Genomic DNA, 20273 nt, shown 5'->3' on the forward strand with positions numbered 1-20273 from the left:
TCTACCTACTTACCTACCTACCTATTTATCTATATCATCTATCTATCTACCTACCCATCTCATTTCATCCATCTATCAATTCTGCAGGCCATAAACACACACCTTCTCCAGGCTTCTGTTAATTGTAGAATACGGGGAACAAACCAGGGACAACCTGACTTTCTACCTGTAATCTGTCGCCCTGTCATGTCTGGAGAATTTTTATGGGAGCCAATTTGGAGTTTTGGAGATTAAGTTGAAGAAAATGTCGTCAACTTTTTTTTTGGCGTAGGATCAGAGCTCCTCTGTCTTTCAGCGAGCCCTTGATGTCCTTTCTAGAGGTAGAAAAGTGCTTTGTTTGCTTGCTTAGGCTGGTCTCCCTGCCAAGAACAACACTCTGCTTTCAGCTTTTGAACATGTCAGCTAATTAAGCTTTCCTGGGTAAGGAAATGTCAAAAATTGTGCGCTGCCTCTTAAGTGGGTTGATGTAGGCCATCAATCTTCAGGACGTTTTGCAAGAGGTTGGGTGGAAGCTGCAGAGGAAGGTGGAAAGGGTTGAGTGAGGAAAGGAGAAGAATGCTGACAGCTTTGCCTAAAACAATACAAAGAGACCCGGGTTCAGACATTGAAACAAATGGACAGTTGCAAAATTATTTCTGACGCATTGCTGTGGTCCCTGCAGGCTGATGACTTGGCCATGGCGATTCTTTGACTGGGTTGTGTGCCTTTTGCCTCGTGTCATAACTTCTGCTGAACACTTAATGTCCATAGTTCTTGTCTTATGTCTAAGGCTATTACTCATCTGTAGTACAACTATATATTGCTTTTGTCTTTCACTGCCTTCTCTTATTGGAATTATCATTATGATTATTATCCTTTGTTATTATGATTATGATTTCTTTGTTGCTTTGCATGAACACTGAGAGCTTCTGTGCTGGAGACAAATTCCTTGTGTGTCTAATCACACTTGGCCAAATAAAGAATTCTATTCTATTCTATTCTATTCTATTCTATTCTATTCTATTCTATTCTATTCTATTCTATTCTATTCTATTCTACTCTACCCTACCCTACCCTACCCTACCCTACTCTATTCTGCGTTCTATTCTATTCAACTCTATTCTATTCTACTCTACTCTACCTTACTCTGCCGTACTCTATTCTCTAAATTCTGCATTCTATTCTACTCTGCTCAACTCAACTCTACCCTATTGTCTAAATTCTGCATTCTGCTCAACTCTACTCTCTAAATTCTGCATCCCACTCTACCCACTCTACTCTACTCACTCTACTCTACTCTACTCTCTACTCTACTCTACTCTACTCTACTCTCTCCTCTCCTCTCCTTTTCTATTCCATTCTATTTCATTCTGGAAGCATTGAACTGGAAAATATTTCTCTGCAAATAGGTACAGTTCCAGTTTGCATATTGATTGCAGTGTCCTTAGTCTGCAGAAGTATTTGGACTCTGTTGTTTTATGTAAGGAAAACCCAAACCCCAGCCTGTTTTGTGAGCCTTGAAGCAATTAAGCCAAAGATACTAAACTCTGTAATGTGTGGAGAAACCCCCCCCACACATATTTTCACTGGAATGTTGGAAACAATTTAGGTCCATAGGTAATAAAACCGTCAGACACACGATACAACTTTGAAACTGCCAAACAAGCCTGAAAGCAGACAATTTTCCACAGAAAATATTGAGTCTGGAAAACTTGGCAGGTTCTCTTTCTGCCTCTCGGTTAGATCCCATCTTGGAGAAATGCAGCATGATGGGCTCTGAAGGGGCGTCCATTTGCCCAGCGTGCAAAAAAACAACAACCCTAGAGTGAAAGATAGGTGTGAACTGGCACAGGGTACAAACAAGCTCACTCAATTTAGCAACATAAATTCTGGGTTCAATTGTGGTCATAACCAGGGGTGGAATTCTACCGGTTTGGACCAGTTCGGGTGAACCGGATGTTGAATTTCCATTTGGTTCGCCAAACCGGTATTTGAATTGACTGGCTGGACCGTCCCCTCCCCTCCCAGGAATCTCCACGCAGCCCATTTTCAATGCAGGTAAGTGCAGGGTCCATGCGGAGGCTCTGGAACCAGGAAAATGGCGCTATCAGAAGTACTGGAAGTCCGGAAACGGGCCCATTTCTGCTTTCTGGAGGGCCTCCAGAGCTCAGGGAAGGCCATTTTCTCCCTCCTAGAGGCCTGAGGGAAACCTTCAGACTCTGGGAAAGTCGAAAAACGGCCCTACCGGAAGTTCCACTAGGCCACGCCCACCATGGCCACGCCCACCCAGCAACCGGGCAGCGAAACAGTTGCTGGAATTTTTGAAACCCACCCCTGGTCATATTTATTTTTATTTATTTGATTTTATTTATTTATTTTTGTCAATTGCTTACAAGATAATAGGTATAAGTAAAAACATAGTTATGAATACATGGATACATATAAGAAAATAAAAATAAAAATAAAAGAAACAATAGGACAGGGACAGTAGGCATGTTGGTGCGCTTATGCACGCCCCTTACAGACCTCTTAGGAAAGGGGTGAGGTCAATAGTAGACAGTTTTTGGGGTTTGGGGAAGAAACCACAGAGTCAGGTAGAGTATTCCAGACATTGACCACTCTGTTGCTGAAGTCGTATTTCCTGCAATCAAGTTTGGTGCAATTAACCTTGAGTTTGTGTCTATTGTGTGCTCTTGTGTTGTTATGGTTGAAGCTGAAGTATTCATTGACAGGTAAGTCATTGCAATGTATGATTTTATATACCATACTTAGATCAGACCGAAGATGGCATAATTCAAGGTTTACTAGGTCTAGAATTTCGAGTCTGGTGGCATAAGGTATTCTGCAACGAGTGGAGGAGTGGAGAACTCTTCTTGTGAAATATTTCTGGACTTTCTCAACTGTGTTAATATCAGATACGTAATGTGGGTTCCAGACTGATGAGCTGTATTCGAGTATTGGTCAAGCAAATGTTTTGTATGCTCTGGTTAGTAGTGTAATATTACCAGAGAAAAAGCTACGTAGGATTAGGTTAACAACTCTTAATGCCCTTTTGGCTATGTAGTTACAGTGGGCTCTAGCACTTAGATCATTAGAGATGAGTACTCCAAGGTCCTTGACAGAGCTTGGATCATCAACAAGGTCTTGACTATTCTGCCTGTATTTTATTACAAGAGTACCTGTATTCAGGGCATCCCCTAAAGATGCATTTCCTTCGACGAGCTTTTAATGGCAAATGGAGCTGAATATTAAATTTTATGCTTGGAACATTTGGCCTTGGGTTGTTGGTTTTTTTGTATTTTTAAAGAAAGTTGTATTAGTTGCTTCGTGTGTCCTTCCTGAGCTGAAAAGCAGGCTGTACATTGAATCAATAAATCAATAAAATAATCACAACCCCCCCTTTAGGGTCTATTGTCTCCTGCCCAAGGTAGCCTTCCAGCTGTAGGATTCCCAGGACAAGAAGTTTATCTCCAGTTTTTTTATTTATTTATCCTTAGGATAAAAGACCTCTGTGAAATGAATGGCGATTTTATTGACTGTACTCAGTTGAGAAATATTCTTATTTGCTTTTCTGGAAACACCAGCCTGTTCGGGGTGGTTCTTGAAACATGTTTTGCTTGATAAATGAAGACCTTTTAGGAGTCAAGGTTACGTGGGAGGGTTTTGTTTTCGAAGCAAATCTCTCCCCCCCCCAAGTTTATCTTGAACAAATAGGTGAAAATTATGCCACCAGGAGGCTGTGTATTCTCATTGCATAATTCATCTTCTTTCTGGCAGAATGGCTGTAATAGCGGACAGATTTATATATTTATAGGTGGGTGAGAGTGAAAGAGAGAAGAAGAGAGAGAGAGAAGTTATTATTAAAAGAACTATTTACTTGGGGTCTAATTTCATTATAGCTTTTATTCGAAATGGCTTTTCAATTTAAGCTGGCATTCAAATATACACAAAATAAAATCTTATCTTCCCTTCCCTTCCCTTCCCTTCCCTTCCCTTCCCTTCCCTTCCCTTCCCTTCCCTTCCCTTTCCTTTCCTTTCCTTTCCATTCCATACTTTCCTTTCCCTTCTCCTTCCCTTCCCTTTCTTTCCTTTACTTTCCTTACTTTCCTTTCCTTTCCTTCGGCTTCCTTTCCCTTTCTTCTTCCTCCTCCATTCTCCTTCCTTCTTTCCTCCCTCCCTCCCTCCCTTCCTTCCTTCCTTCCTTGTGAAAGCCCACTCACATCGCCGGATTATTGTGGGGAAAATACACGGCAAGTAAAAAAAATTGTGAAGCTTTATCCCAATAGAAGAAGGGTCCTTGATGCTCTCTGAGCCTGGTGATTTTCTTGCAGACATTTCATTACCCAACTAGGTAATATCCTCAGTGCTAGAAGAAGGTAGGGTTTACCCTCCTTTTATATGCTAGTGACTTGCTCTATCAATGTTGGTGGGAGTGTGGTTTTTTTCTTGGTGGCTCTTTGATTAGGTTATTATTTATTGTTAGCTTGTCTGAGTTGATAGTTCATTGATTTGGGAATTTTAACTTTCTGATTGTCTCTTTTGAACGGCATGTAGATGTTATTTAACTCTGCATGCTTGTTGATGGCTGATATGTTTGAGTGCCAGGCTTCAAAGAATTTTCTAGCATTTTTGGCCTTAGCTTGGTCATGAAAGCACTAAGAACACTCTCACCGATACTGACAAGGCAAGCCATTAGTATATAAACAGCCAGCAAATCCCACTCCCTTACTAGCACTGATGAGATTACCTAGTAGGGTAATGAAACGTCTGCAAGAAAAGCACCAAGCTCGGAGATCACCAAGGACCCCAGAAATCTGGTTGTAGTTGGCACATTTCTCTACCTTTCGAATTCAAGTCTACAAACTCATTTTAAACACCAGCTGTTAAAAACCAGTCCTAAAAATGCTAATGAAAGTATTCTTTTGCAGCTTAATCCTCATTATCCAGATGTCTGCAATGGGGAAAAGATTCTGGTGAGTCCAGCTCCTTTAAATGAAATGTGGTAAAACCTTTCCCTGTGCCATCTTCTTACAAAAGCTCTGCTATTTGAGTATTGAAAACAAATGTTCAACTTTTCTTTTTTGCCACAAAACCAGGCGGCAATTTAAACTTCTTGGTTGTCCAACTCTGTTTTAGCATTTTGGGGAGAGCAATGGGTGTGAAAGCATAGGGTTGAATGGGTATCAGGGCAAGATCCTCAAGTGTTACACGGCATCTCACAAACACAGTGAGGTATGGCAATTGGTTCATCTTCCAAGCATCTTTCAGGTAGAGCTTGATGGACAAAGGGACTTCCTCAATTCACAATTCAGTTTGTACCAATAGAAGACAATACTTGTGGGGTCCTTGGTGCTCTTTTGCTTGGAGACATTTCATGATCCAATTAGGGACCAGCACTGGTGCTAAAGGGAGGATGAAGAAGAGGAGGAGGGATATGGAACTCTCTGAGCTTGGTTCTTTTCTTGCAGACGTTTCATGACCCAACTAGGTAACAGCATTGGTGCTAGAATGAGTGTGAGAGGAGGAGGAGATGGAGGAAGAGGAGGAGGAGGAATAGGGTACTCTTGGTGTTCTCTGAGCTTGGTTCTTTTCTTACAGATGTTTCATAACCCAACTAGGGAACATCATCAATGCTACTAGGGAGTGGGATTACAGAGTGGAGGAGAAGAAGGGGAGGAAGGGGAGGAGGAAGGAGGGAGGAAAGAGAAGGGAGGCAGGTTGTTGGAGAGTAGAGACGACTATGGTGCTCCTTGGTGCTCTCTGAGCTTGGTGCTTTTGCTTGCAGGCGTTTCATGACCCAACTAGGGAACAGCATCAGTGCTAAAAGAAAGTGGCGTTAGATGGAGTGGAGGAGAAGGAGTGTGGAAGAGGATGGGGAGCAGGACTGTGGGCTCCTTGGGGTTCTCTGAAGCCTGATGGCTTTCTTGCCGATGTTTCATGACCAAACTAGGTAACATCATCAGTGCTAGAAGGGACTGTTTATATACTGATGTATACTGAAGGGACTCTCTGTTAATATACTGATGTCTTTCCCTGTCAGTGTTATGTGTGCGTGGGTCTTGTGTGTGTGGATTAGGCTATCACTTACTATTGGATTATTTGTCTGAGTTGGTAGTTCCTTGACCAAGGTATTGTTTACGTGGTTGCAAGAAAACAACCGAGCTCAGAGAGCACCAAAGACTCCATGGATTTCAGTTTGTGTCATCCAAGGGGTTGGGTTTTTTGGCCTGAATTCAGTAGGAACCGGCTTGGTTACAGAAGGCAAGAAAGAGAGATGAATAAAAAACCAACTTTAGTGTTTTCGGTTGTTGGCCTGCTTCTCTGGAGGAACATGCCTGCAATTGAGCAGGAATTAAATCAACTCATGTAGCATCTGGACATGGAGAGATTTATTCCACTGGTTTCTTATTTTGGTGGTTCTCCTCAGGTCGGGATCAAGGCAAGAAGCATCCAAGTAGCTTCTGAAGACACAATGTTCTTCTCTCTTGTCCTCTTCTCCTCCCTTCTCCTCCTCTCAATCCTCTTTCCAACCTGTTCTTTCTGCTCCATACAACAAATGACTCACTGAAAAGGCGATGATGACTCATGCATGAGTCAGCATTGGGAAAGGTCTGTCATGTAAAGTTCAAGAGCCAGGAGGACAATTGCAGATGGTCCTCGACTTACGATCAGGAATGGAGCCCAAAATTTACCTGGTGAAGTGAGACAGTTGAGTTGTGCTTCATTTTAGGACCTTTTCTTTCCACCATTCTTAAGTGAATCACGGTTAGTAGTACCGTTCTTAAGTGAATCTGGATTCCCCATTGACTTAGCTTGTCAGAAGGTTGCAAAAGGGGATCGATCACGTAACCCCGGCCACTGCGACCGTCATAATTGTGATGCAGTTGCCTAGCGTATGAATTTTGACCGCAGGGATGTTGCAACGGTCATAAGTGTGAAAAACGGTTCTTTTTCAGTGCCATTGTAACTTTCAAACAGTCACTAAACGAACTCTGGCAAGTTGAAGGCTACTGTATTCTTTATTGGCCAAATGTGATTGGTCACACAAGAAATTCGTCTCTGGTGCAGAAGCTCTCAGTGTACATACAAGCAACAAAGGGATAAGTCATAGATCATAAATTTTAAGACACAATCCTAGATATCATGACCAAACATAAGACATTATATTTAATTTTGTCTCTAGTTTGAAATTGCTTTCGGATTTTGCGTTTGCAATGAGAAAAATAAATAAAAATGAAGCTTAAATTCTGTTTTCGTAAACTACACAGGCTTATTGTTAAAGAAATGGCTTGTACATACTGTTGTGTAAAAGCAAAAAGTTGTAGTTGTAATGTTGCTACCTTTTGTGCCAAAGAGAGTCAGAAATTGGTGCCTTTTTCCTTCCCCCGTCCTCCTATTACACTATCCCTCCCTCTTTTCCCCTTCCTCTCTCTTACTTTTCCATGTTTTTTTTCTTTCTTTCTATTTTATACTTCGATAAACTAACAAAAAGTATTAACTCGAAAAAGACACAATCACAAAAGAGGTGTCAGGTTTCCGGTGATTGCCCTAATTAAATCATGGGCCTTGAGCCCAGCTTCAAAAGAATCCAAAAGATTTATTAGGAGCAACATGTTGGCATTGACCCCTATGAAGCCAACTCTGCCACACATAATTTATGGTCACCTGTCACCTTGTTTCCCTCCTCCCCCCCTGGGAGTGTCATAAATCAGATTCTCCAGTGAAGCACATTCATGGGCTGGGTGTCATCAATCACATTCTCCAATGAAAGATTTTCGTGGGCAGAAGATCCGGTAGCTTAGGCTACAATCTTTGTAAGATAAGCGTGGAATGTACTTCTAGTTTTATTTGCCATACTGCTCCTTCACATTTCCCCCTCTCCTGCTTATGGCAACTTGAAAACGGGCATAGGGATGCTTTACGAGTTGACGGGAGGATTATGTGCCATTTCCCAGCATTCCCAGCATTTCCCAGATTATGTGCCATTTCCCAGTGGGGAAAGACTATTGGAAAGTGAGAGAGCATCTATGATTCTAATCTGCTGGCTTCCAGAGCCCTCACACACATGACCCACTTTCAGGTTGCAAAGCAACCTGGAGAATTCTGGAAGTCGATGTCCACACACACCTCCAAGTTGCCAACGTTGAGAAACTCTGGAGCTTCTGCAGGGGAGGAGGCTAGAAAGAAAGAAACGTTCCCCTGTGAGATCCTCCTCAAAATAGAATAGTGAGAAGTCCCAAAGGTGCTTTTTTTTCCTCCAGGAGCCAACTTGTTTTTCTTTTTTGAAGACCTTTCACGTCTCACCCAAGAAGCTTCTTCAGCTCTGCCAGGATAGTGGGGAATGATAGATAGTCAGAGCTGAAGAAGCTTCTTGGATGAGAAGCTAAACTTCTTTAGAAAGGAAAACAAGGACGTCCAGTTACCTCCTGAAAAGGGGGACAATTATGACCTGGATGCAGAGGTGGTATTCAGCCAGTTTGGACTGGTTCTGGCATACCGGTAATGAAAATTTTGACTGGTTTGGAGAACCAGCAAATATCACCTCTGGCTGGCCCCGCCACCCACCCCTGCTGTTACCTGTCCTATATTTCCTTGCTTTTTACCTCAGCTAATTTGCATGGCAGAGCAGATTGCCACGTCTCAACTGAGCTTCAAAACACTCTGGCCAGCTCACCAGGTTGACAGAACTCCATATTTGTGCAGCACACGTGTTGATGCTCAGTTGATTCACGCTACTTCTGCGCCTCAGCTGAGCTTCAAAACACTCCAGGTTGACAGAGCTCCTGTATTTGTGCCGTGCAACACGTGAAGCTCAGCTGATTCGTGCTATTTCTGTGCCTCAGCTGAGCTTCAAAACACTCCAGGCAGCTCACCAGATTGACAGAGCTCTCGTATTTGTGCCACATGCACACATGAAGCTCAGTTGATTCGTGCTATTTCAGCTGAGCTTCAAAACACTCCAGGCAGCTCACCAGCCTTGACAGAGGTCAGTATTTGAGCGCTGCATGTGCGTGTGAAGTGCGTGTGCACATAAAACCAGTAGGAAAAAATTTGGAAACCCACCCCTGCCTGGATGACGGAGAATCTCTATAGACAGCCAGCTCCTAGACAAACCAAGTGATACTCCTCTTCCACCTCAGCAGAAAGACAACGATCTTCTAACTTTGAAGAAGAAACGACAGGCAGGAGAGAAGATTATGTACACCCTCGTCTCTGTTCCTCATGGAAATGACATTGCCTCTCTTTTTGAACTGGACGCAACCACCTTGCAACGGGCTGACTGTCTGGTTCCAAGGTACTATTGGGAAACAGAAATCAAATGTATATTTGGGTGTATTTCCACCTTTGTACCTGTCCATCTCTTGATCTCAGGTTCTTCCAAACAGAGATTCCATCTGAAATTCAAGAAGTCATCTTGGGTTGAAGCCAAGACTTTGGGTTATTCCTAGATGCCCCTTTGGCATTGTAGGTTGGAGAGGTGCAACTTGTCTACAAGATACCTACACATTTTCTCCTTGGTGGGTCTAGTTAGTGGTGGATCTAGTTGCTGGAGTCTCCTGCGTAGGAGACCCCAGGAAGATCCCAAATGGTAGGCTGGAATGGAAAGCCAAAAACCCATTCCAGAAGAAGGCAATCAAGCCATTTCTGTATAATAATCAAGAAAAAAACATATGGATATGTCCATGAGCTGACCTCAAGTAGAAGATTATTTTAGCCATATCTGGGAAAGCTAAGGAGCATCAGATCTTGAAAGTGGTTGGGTTGGAATTGTAGGAAACCCCAACCTTAGACTAGAATGAGAAGTAGAACATCCTTCTAGAAAGGAAGAGAGAGAGAGAGAGGGAGAGAGAGAGAAAGGAAGGAAGGAAAGAAAAGGAAATAAATAAATAGAAGAAGGAAGGAAGGAAAGAAAGAAAAGGAAGGAAGGAATGGAAGACAGAAAGAGAAGGAAAGAGGAAGGAAGGAAAAAAGAAAGAAAAGGGAAGGAAAGAAAGGAAGGAAGGAAGGAAGGAAGGGAAGACAGAAAAAGAAAGAAAGAAAGAAACAGAAGAGGAAGGAAGGAGAAGGAAGGAAGGAAAGAAAGAAAGAAAAAGAAAGGAAGGAAAAGGAAGGAAAGAAAGAATGAATGAAAGAAAGAAAAATCACTTTATGTGAATCCGAAAACCTACATGCAGGTTTCTGTACAATCACCAGGACTTGATCATAACTTGAAGACAACTTAATTATAATTCACTCATAACTTTTGGAGAAACTTTATGGTGCCGAGATCTCATCCTGTACATCCTTCTTTTATGCATGAGAACATTTAATTCTGGTCTAAGTTGTGATTTTGTTAATTCATTGAATCGAAAAAAATCAATTACTCTTTGATGTCAATGGACACATTTGTGTGGGTATCATTTTATATTTCTGTATCCTGCTATTCCTCTCCAGAGACAATCTAATTGAATGAGTTTCCACAGCAATCCCTGTCAATTCCTTCAGAGTTGAGTAGAGAATCTAGGATCTGCTCCGGTGGTTTAAAGTTCATTTCCTGATTCCTCTGGTTTCTATTTAGGAATTCATATGTTCGGCTGAGGCATCTTTGCACCAACACTTGGGTGACCAGCACTAGCATCCCAATCGACAAAGATGAAGAAAGGCCGGTAATGTTAAAGGTAAAGAGGAAGTTGGTGAAATTGGACTTTGTCTACATAAATGACTTTTCCAATCTTCTGAAGGACACGGGTGGATAAGAAATACAAAAGATGATAGGATAGATAGATAGATAGATAGATAGATAGATAGATAGATAGATAGATAGATAGATATAGATATAGATATAGATATAGATATAGATATAGATATAGATATAGATATAGATATAGATAGATGGATAGATGGATAGAGGGAGGGAGGGAGGGGGGAGGGAGGGAGAGATAGATAGATTGATAGATAGATAGATAGATAGATAGATAGATAGATAGATAGATAGATAGATAGATAGATAGATAGATAGATAGATAGATAGATAGATAGATGGATGGATGGATGGATGGAGGGAGGGAGGGATAGATAGATGATAAATAAGTAGGTGATAAATAGATGATAAGTAGATAGAAAGATAGATAGATGATAAATAGAAGATAGATAATGGATAAATTAGATAGATGTACAGTAGATAGATGATAGATAGATAGATGATAGATAGATGATAGATAGATAGATGGATGGATGGATGGGTGGGTGGGTGGGTGGATGAGTAGATAAGCAGATGGATGGATGGATAGAAAGATCAATGATAAATAATTAGATGATAAATAGATGATAGATAGATAGAAAGAGATAGATATATAAATTGATGACAGATAAATGATAAACTAGATAATGTACAATAAATAGATGATAGATAAATTAGATGTGAATGAGAGATAGATAGATAGATAGATAGATAGATAGATAGATAGATAGATATAGATAGATGATAAATAGAAAATAGGTGATAGATAAATTAGATAGACGTATGATAGAGAGATGGATGGATGGATGGATGGATGGATGGATGGATGGATGGACGGACAGACAGACGGACGGACGGATGGATACTTATCCACTTATCTATAGATGATAGATAGAAGATAGATTAAAGAGATGATAGAGAGAAAGATAGAAGATTGAGAGATGTTATATTTAAATGTTTGTTGTTTACTGTATTTATTTATCGGATTGATTCATTGCTCCCTCTACCCCCTTCAATCCCTAGATTGGAACCTGTCAGACGAAGGAAGACAAAGAAGCCTTTGCCATTGTGTCTGTTCCTTTGTCGGAGGTCAGAGACTTGGATTTTGCAAATGATGCCAACAAGGTTTTAGCATCGATAGTCAAAAATTTGGAGAGCGGTTCGGTAACTCAAAATGAAAGGAGGTTAGTGGTCTTTCTTGCCTTTTTTTGGTTTGGGGTTTCCTGTCAGAATGCAATTGTACTGTCGGGCAAAAATTGTAATTTTTTTTTCCTTTTAGAATAACAGGCCTGTGTGACCACAGCAGGTGGCAATATCTGAGCAGCCTTAATCTGGGTTAGGAAGCTAAGTATGATTTGGAAGTGAGAAAGACTTCAGAGCTGAATCTGGATGTTTTGCAATGATCAACTATGTTAAGACTTCCCATCATTTGAATATGTGGAATTTAAGGCAGATGGAACTTGTGTGGAAGTGAATATTACCTGAAGGCCAGACAAGGAACAATGGATGGATGCTGATCAAGGAGAGATGCAACCTAGAAATAAGGAGAAATTTTCCTGACAGTGAGAACAATGAACCCATGGAACAGAAGTTGCCTTCAGAAGTTGTGGGAGCTTCATCACTGGAGGCTTTTAAGAAGAGATTGGAAGTTGGATTAGATGTCCTACAAGGTCCCTTCTAACTCTGTTATTCTGTATTCTATTCTGTATTCTTTCCCCTTCTGAAAAAAGTGCCTTTTGAGTCTTGGCCACCATACATGGAGAACTGTTCTGATCAAGACTTCCTAAGACACCAATAAACACACATGAAATCTAAAACCCTTTTATTTTAGTTCATTGGCTGTGAATTATCATCATTCACAGCCCGGAATGAGTCTTAACTGGTTATAATTAGTCCCAGGAACATCTACCAAAGTTCTTCGAAAGACATCTGATAAGAACACACCTTATCTGACTAGAAGTGCTGCCAATGACTAAAGTCCCAATTAGTCTCTCAAAACCAAGCAGAGAACAAATTCACCACGGAGCTTTCAGATTCCAAACCGATCGGAGCAAATGACATTGCTTCCTGCAAAGATTTTCCTACCTTTGCACTTCCTTTTTACCTTATGGGAGGGCCAATCATTTCCAAGTCTTACTCCTGAATCGCCCCTTTTGTCTTAGCTGTTCTTGCCTTCTGGCAGCTCTGTGCACGTGCGCACTGGGAACCGTTCCTCTGCCTTGCTGCTGTCAGATTCTGGAGGCTCCAGAGTCAGCAGCCCACTCCCAGATGGTCCTGGCCCAATCTCTACGTTGGACGCAGGACCATCCGCATCCTCCCCAGACTCCCGGACTGCTCCCTGTTCTTCCCCACTGTCCAATTCTGTTGCTGTCTGCACAGGCTGCTGGTGGACCACAACAAGAGCTCTCCTCTCCATATTAAACAAAGAAGATGTCTTTTGCTTGGAAGCCTGTTCTTTTAATCTTGGAGGATCTTCAGGGAGATAGAGATGTTCAGTGTGGAGCTCCCACTATTCTACAAAGTACCTGAAAGCAGGACAAGAAGCAATGGATGGAAACTGACCAAGGAGAGATTCAACCTGGAAATAAGGAGAAATTTTCAGAAAGTGAGAACCATCAACCCATGGAACAGAAGTTGCCTTCAGAAGTTGTGGGAGCTTCATCACTTGAGACTTCCAAGAAGACATTAGATTGCCATCTGTCAGAAATGGTGTAGGCAGGGTCTTCTGCTTGGGTGGAGGGGGTTGGACTAGACGACCTACAAGGTCCCTTCCAACTCTGTTATTCTGTTATTGTTATTTTCTTTTAAAAATGATTTTATATTAAATGTATTTCTTAGTCCTTAATAATAAACATTGTGTTGTCTGGATATTTAATTTGCTTAACAATACAAATTTACATTCTTAATATCCACCCCTTTTTTCCAACCATCGGTAAAATAGATCTCATGTTTGATAATATCCTACATCTTCTTTCTGTTTAATTTTCAATGTCAATCTATCCATTTCTGCACAATCTAGTGTCTTCCTGACTATCTCTTCATCTCGCAGTATATCTTCATTTTTCCAGTATTGTATGAATATAATCCTCACTGCTGTTCTCTGAGATATAATATTAAGAACATACTTTTCTTATCAATTTCTTTCTGACATTATACCTAATAAAAACAATTCAGGTTTAAAATCTATCTATTTCCTTATTATCTTTTCTAATCTCCTATGTTTCTTTGCCCATTTTTTTTTTTTTTGCAACTCCACCACATATGATAAAAAGTGCCCGTTTTTTGGTTATATTTCCGACATTTGCTAGGCATATTTTTAAACATTTTAGCTAACCTGGTAGGTGATAATTCTGTTATTATTCATTGTTGTTCAGTGTCCCATCCTTGTTTCATCTTAGGTTTGTCACTAAGCTCCTGGAAGACCTCATTTTCTTCGTGGCCGATGTGCACAACAACGGACAAGAGGTTTTGGATGTGGTGGTGATTAGACCCAATCGGGAGAGGCAGAAATTAATGAGGGAACAAAATATATTGGAACAGGTAGGTGGATGGTGACAAATGCACTCTCTAAAACAAAGAGGAGAGATGCCATATAATCCTTTCCTTGATGGTGCCCACGATACGACAGTGATGACATTTTAAAGAAATCTGCAACCTATTCTGATGTGAATTTAGGAATTCTGAATATCATATCAGGATATCAAGCAGGTTCTAGACTGGACAAAATTGTTTGAGGAAATGAAACTAGCCACATAAAAGAGGTTGCTCTTGTTCTGATCTCTCCTGGTTTTTGTTCTGACCTACGCTTCACAAAATCACAAAGCAGACTCCTCGTCCCCACAAAACCCCTTTTTATTTAGGCTAATGTGAATTCCTATCATCCACATCCAACAAAGTCCTGGCAAACAGTCTTTCAAGGGTGAATTGCAGCCACAGACCTTTATCAGGCTTGGAGAGTTGCCAGGCCGATAGCTTCCAAGTGCAATGCTGTACAAGGAAATACTTGCCAAGGAGTCTCTGTGAGTCACGAACTTAGATACACGAATCTTCACACTAATTAAACAAACTAATTGTCTCCTGCAAAACCCCACTCCCCTTTTGCTCCTCTTTGATTCCTATGGCAGGGGCCATTCACTGTCCACCTGTGTTCTTACTCTTGAGTCGACCCTTGTTCCTTAGCTGTTCCCTTCTCCTGGCAGCTCTGTGCATGCGCACACTGGGAACAGGCTTCAGCTGTTCTTCTTCCCCACTGATCTCTGACTCCAAAGGCAGCTGATAACTGTCGAATGGCCCTGGCCCCATCTCTCCCTCTGAAACAGAGCACTCATCAGAATGTCAGGATTCCAGCAGTTATCCCAATTAAATCATGAGTCTTGAGCCAAACTTCCAACACTAAACAGGATTTATTGGGAGTTAACATGTCGGTACTACCTGGGTGTAGCCGACTCTGAGACACATAATTCACTGTCACCCTTGACCTTGGTTTTCCCCCACCCATCTGGGTTTATCATAATTCAAACCCCTTTCCCCCCTCCCTTTGTGTTGACAACTATAAAACAGACATATAAATGTTTTATGAGTTGACATTGAGCCTTCCCCAGATTCCAGGACTGGCCCATGTTGCTTCCCAACCTCCTCACTGTCTGAGTCTGCCACCAGCTCTGCTGGTGGGCCACAACAGTTAGTTCCAACAGCCCCTTCCCTGCGTTCACATGACTACATCTTGGGCATCCAGCAACTAACCCACATTTATGACTGTGTGGTCACGCGATTGTTGTTTATGATGTTTTTACCCCAAGCCAGCATTTGCTTCCCATTTTCACCCAACCTTCTCTCTACATTTTTCCTTCATGTCTGCTGCAAAAGAAGGTCATAAAATCAGGTCCGGGGTGACCTGCCTTATTTATTTATTTATTTGATTTGCCAATTGTTTACAAGATAATAAGTATAAGTGTATACATAGTTGTGAATACATGAAATGGGTACATATAAGAAAAATAAAAGAAGAATAAGAGAAACAATAGGACAGGGACGGTAGGCACGTTGGTGCGCTTTATGCACGCCCCTACAGACCTCTTAGGAAAGGGGTGAGGTCAATAGTAGACAGTCTAAGGTTAAAGTTTTTGGGCTTTGGGGAAGAAACTACAGAGTCGGGTAGAGTATTCCAGACATTGACCACTCTATTGCTGAAGTCGTATTTCCTGCAATCAAGTTTATGACCGTCACAGCTTGTGATCATCACGATTTAATGACCGCAATGGCAGTCTCAATTATGGCTATAACTTGAGGACTGCCTGTTTGGCAGGGGTGGTAAAGATAGGCCTTTTCGTTCGCTTGTGAAGGCTTACGAGAAGATCCTTTGTCAGCTTTTCCCAGCTATATAACTTGGTGTTCTTATGTCTGTCTGTCTCTGGGTTTGGACACAGATTTTTGGAATATTGAAAACCCCATTTAAAGAGAAGGCTGGTGAGGGAGCCATGTTGAGATTGGAGGACTTGGGAGACCAGAGATACGCCCCCTACAAATACATGCTTAGACTTTGCTACAGAATCCTCCGTCATTCTCAACAGGACTATCGAAAAAACCAGGTTGGTCTTTTCCTACCAATAGAGTACAGGTTTTGTAGCTCAGGGTTGAACTGTGGGGTCCTTGGTGCTCTCTGAGCTTGGTGGTTTTCTTGGAGATGTTTCAAGACCCAACTAGGTAAGATCGTCAGTGCTAGAAGCGGGTGGGGTTTGTGGAGATGAGGAGGGAGAGGAGGATTGTGGGGTCCTTGGTGCTCTCCAGAGCTTGGTGGGTTTCATGCAGATGTTTCATGATCCAATTAGGTAAAATCATCAGTGCTAGAAAGGGGTGGGATTTGCAAAGAGGAAGAGGAGGAGGAGGAGGAGAAGGAAGGAGGAAGAAGATTGTGGGGTCCTTGGTGCTCTCTGAGCTTGCTGGTTTTCATGCAGATGTTTCATGGCTGAACTAGATAAGATAATCAGTGCTAGAAGGGGGTGGGATTTGCAAAGAGGAAGAGAAGGAGGACTGTGGAGTCCTTGGTGCTCTCTGAGTTGGGTGGGGTTTTTTTTGCAGACATTTGATGTCCTAACTTGGTAACATCATCTACAAAGGAGTGTAGGGTTTGGTCCCTTTTTATATACATTTGCTTGCCCTGGCAGTGTTGGTGGGAGAGTGGTTTCCTGCTTGGTAGTACCTTGATGAGGATACTGTTTTCTGCTGGATTGTTTGTCTGGGGTTAATCCATGCTTATCTGTTTTTTTTCTTTCTGGTGACTCCTTGGTGCTGAGCTTGGTGAGCACCAAAGAGGGGAAATAATATGGAATAAATCTGGAACTTGGGGAAGTGATATTGAGTGTTCCTGTTTTCAAACTATTTAACAGATCGTTCTGGGATTTTCTTCCAGGAATACATTGCTACCAATTTCTGCATCATGCAGTCCCAAATTGGCTATGATATCTTGGCAGAAGATACGATCACAGCTTTGTTGCACAACAACAGGAAGCTGCTGGAGAAACATATCACAGCTAAAGAAATCGAGACCTTTGTGAGTTTACTCAGGAGGAATCGAGAGCCAAGGTTTGAAGCAGCTCACATAATTCATGTCATTTGTTTATCTTTTTAGCGGTGAATATTTGCTATAAAATCGTGGTAACATCAAGAGCAGCTCCTGATTTTATAAAACTGACATTTCCCTCACCGTATCTCTATATCTCTCTCATCTATCCAGGGATGGGATTCAAAAATCCCAGCAACCGGTTTGCTGCCCGGCTGTTGGCTGGGCATGGCCATGGTGGGTGTGGCCTACCAGAACTTCCTGTTCAGCTATTTTTCTGGAAGCCGGAAATAGGCCCATTTCTGGACTTCTAGAACTTCCGGTTCAGCCTGTTTTTTGCCCTCCCAGAGCTTCCGCACAGACCCTGCTCTTATCTGCATCAAAAATGGGCCGCATGGAGACTCCGGAGAGGGGCAGGGTGGAATGGGTGGGGCCAGCCGGTCAGTTCAAATACCAATTCAGCAAACCAGGTGTAAATTTAACATCTGGTTCACCCGAACCTGTCCGAACTGGTAGAATCCCATCCCTGCATCCATCCCTGCATCCATCCTTGCATCCATCCCTCCCTCCCTCCATCCATCCATCCATCCATTATCTATCTATCTATCTATCTATCTATCTATCTATCTATCTATCTATCTATCTATCTATCTATCTATCTATCTATCTATCTATCGTAGCTATCTACATCTATATCTATCTTATCTATTTGTGTCTATCTGTCTGTCTGTCTCTATCATTTATTTTTCTCTATTTCTCTTTTCTCTGTATTTGTATTTCTTGATCATCTTTGCCTCTCTTATCAGTATCTATATCTATCTGCCTACCTACCCATCCTTCCATCCACTCACTCACCCACCCACCTCTCTCTCTCTCTCTTTCCCTCCCCCCCCCTCCCTCTCTCTCTCTCTCTCTCTCTCATATCTATCAGGCTGTCTGTCTGTCTCTATCATCTATATTTCTATCATCTATAACTCTCTAGTTGTCCATCTCTACATGTCCAACTCTACCTTTGTCACTCTCATCAGTGTCTGTCTATCTATCATCTATCTATCTATCTATCTATCTATCTATCTATCTATCTATCTATCTATCTATCTATCTATCTATCTATCTATCTATCTATCTATCTATCTATCTTCTATCTATGGTATCTCCTTTTATGGATGGATGAATGGATCATAGTGGTATTTGTATAAATTTCTTTTAATTTGCACAGTTTGAAACATCTCTTCTTGCTACTTCTGCCCCTTGTCAAGGTTCTTGGATTATCTCTCCGACCTGTGTGTTTCCAACACGGCTGCCATTCCAGTCACTCAGGAACTCATTTGTAAATACATGCTGAGTCCCGGAAATGCCGACATCCTCATTCAGACCAAGTAAGCCCACTGAGATCTACTTGTAATGGTTCCCCGTCGCTTTTCCTAAGCCCCGTCTTCATGTCGAGCCCTGGTAAGCGATCGTGTCCATTGTTGTTTTAAAGGCTGGTTTCCATGCAAATGGACAACCCCTTGAATTGCTCCTCCCTTGCGGACGATATGGAAGAAGAAGAGGTGTGGCTGTACTGGATAGACAGTAATAAGGAGCCCCATGGGAAGGCCATCCGCCATCTTGCTCAGGAAGCGAAGGAGGGCACCAAAACTGATTTGGAGGTCCTGACCTACTACAGGTAATTTTTCTCAAAGAGAAAACAAAACTGCATACAATTCTAAACCTCAATTCCTTGTTCTTTAGCTTTACTGATAATCCAAGGCTTTCAGAACTGAATAGAATAGAATAGAATAGAATAGAATAGAATAGAATAGAATAGAATAGAATAGAATAGAATTTGAATGAAGAATAGAGTATAGAGTAGACTGGAGTAGAAATAGAACAGAATAGGAAATAGAATAAGAATAGAATAGAATGGGAATAGAATAGAATAGAATAGAATAGAGTAGAATAGCAGAGTTAGAAGGGACCTTGGAGATCTTCTAGTCCAACCCCCTGCTCAGACAGGAAGCCCTATATACCATTTCAGACCAAAAAAAGGTTGGAGTTTATATACAGGCTTGTATTCAACTCCCGTCGTTGAACATGGTGGGTTTTACTTCTCGGTAAACTTTAATTGGGTTGCACTATCAATTCTTAAACCAAAGAATTTAAAAACATTTATGGAATTTGTTATGGGGGGCTTGTTGTGCGTGCAGATATTCAGATATTCTGGATGTGATTTTTATAACCCAAATGATAGTTTGAACAACAACAAAAGGAAGTTCCAAAGGTCCTTTTTTTTTTTTTCAAGAGGCAACTGGACTTTCCTTGTTTCTCTTTGAAGACGTTTTGCTTCTCGTCCAAGAAGCCTCTTGAGCTTCAGAACTGAAGAAGCTTCTTGGATGAGAAGCGAAATGTCTTCAAAGAAAAACCAGAAAGTCCAGTTGCCTCTTGAAAACAACAACCAGGGCCTGGATGACTGAGAATCTCCATAAACAACAACAAAAAAGGAAGAAATTGATTCTGGTCAACATGCCCTATTCATACTAAGATGAGCTTGTTCCTTTAGCGATGGTGTTTTAAGGTTGCAAATAACAGTTTTATTTTCTTACTTTTTTTAAAATTGATTTTTTATTCATGACATTTCTTAGTGCTTAATAAACACCATGTCTGGGTGTTTAATTTGTTTAACCATTCTGGTTATATTCTTCATCTCCGCCCCTTTTTTTTGCAACCACTGGTAAAATAGATTCCATGTTTGATAGCATCCTATGTCTTCTTTCTGCTTAATTTTCAAGGTCAATCTGTCCACTTCTGCGCAGTCTAGTTAGCATCTTCTTCATTATCTCTTCGTCTCACGGTGTTTCTTCATTTTTCCAATATTGTGTTCGCTGCTGTTAAGACATGTAATACTAAATGCATACTTTCCTGATCTCATTTTTCTGATATTATACCCAGGTTTTAGCAAAGGATTCTCTGCCCAGTGGCTGGATGGACGTGGCCACGTGGGAACTCCTGGGAGGGGAGGGGCAGGGTGGGCGG

At 41.6% G+C, this 20273-nt stretch overlaps 1 protein-coding gene across 1 annotated transcript in view; it reads left to right on the plus strand.

Annotated features, from left to right (window-relative positions):
* ITPR2 (inositol 1,4,5-trisphosphate receptor type 2) overlaps positions 1-20273 on the plus strand; it is a 143936-nt gene that overhangs the window by 53015 nt on the left and 70648 nt on the right. Inside the window, 9 exon segments of the mRNA XM_087967877.1 lie at positions 4908-4952; positions 9120-9274; positions 10538-10637; positions 11723-11883; positions 14098-14239; positions 16126-16287; positions 17109-17281; positions 18518-18637; positions 18742-18927. Of these exon segments, the coding sequence (XP_087824003.1) occupies positions 4908-4952; positions 9120-9274; positions 10538-10637; positions 11723-11883; positions 14098-14239; positions 16126-16287; positions 17109-17281; positions 18518-18637; positions 18742-18927 (1244 nt within the window).

Source organism: Notechis scutatus, chromosome 6 (assembly GCF_049901735.1).
Source record: "Notechis scutatus isolate UNSWTSFEM ecotype Mainland chromosome 6, rNotScu1.2, whole genome shotgun sequence".
Taxonomy (NCBI): Eukaryota; Metazoa; Chordata; class Lepidosauria; order Squamata; family Elapidae; genus Notechis; species Notechis scutatus.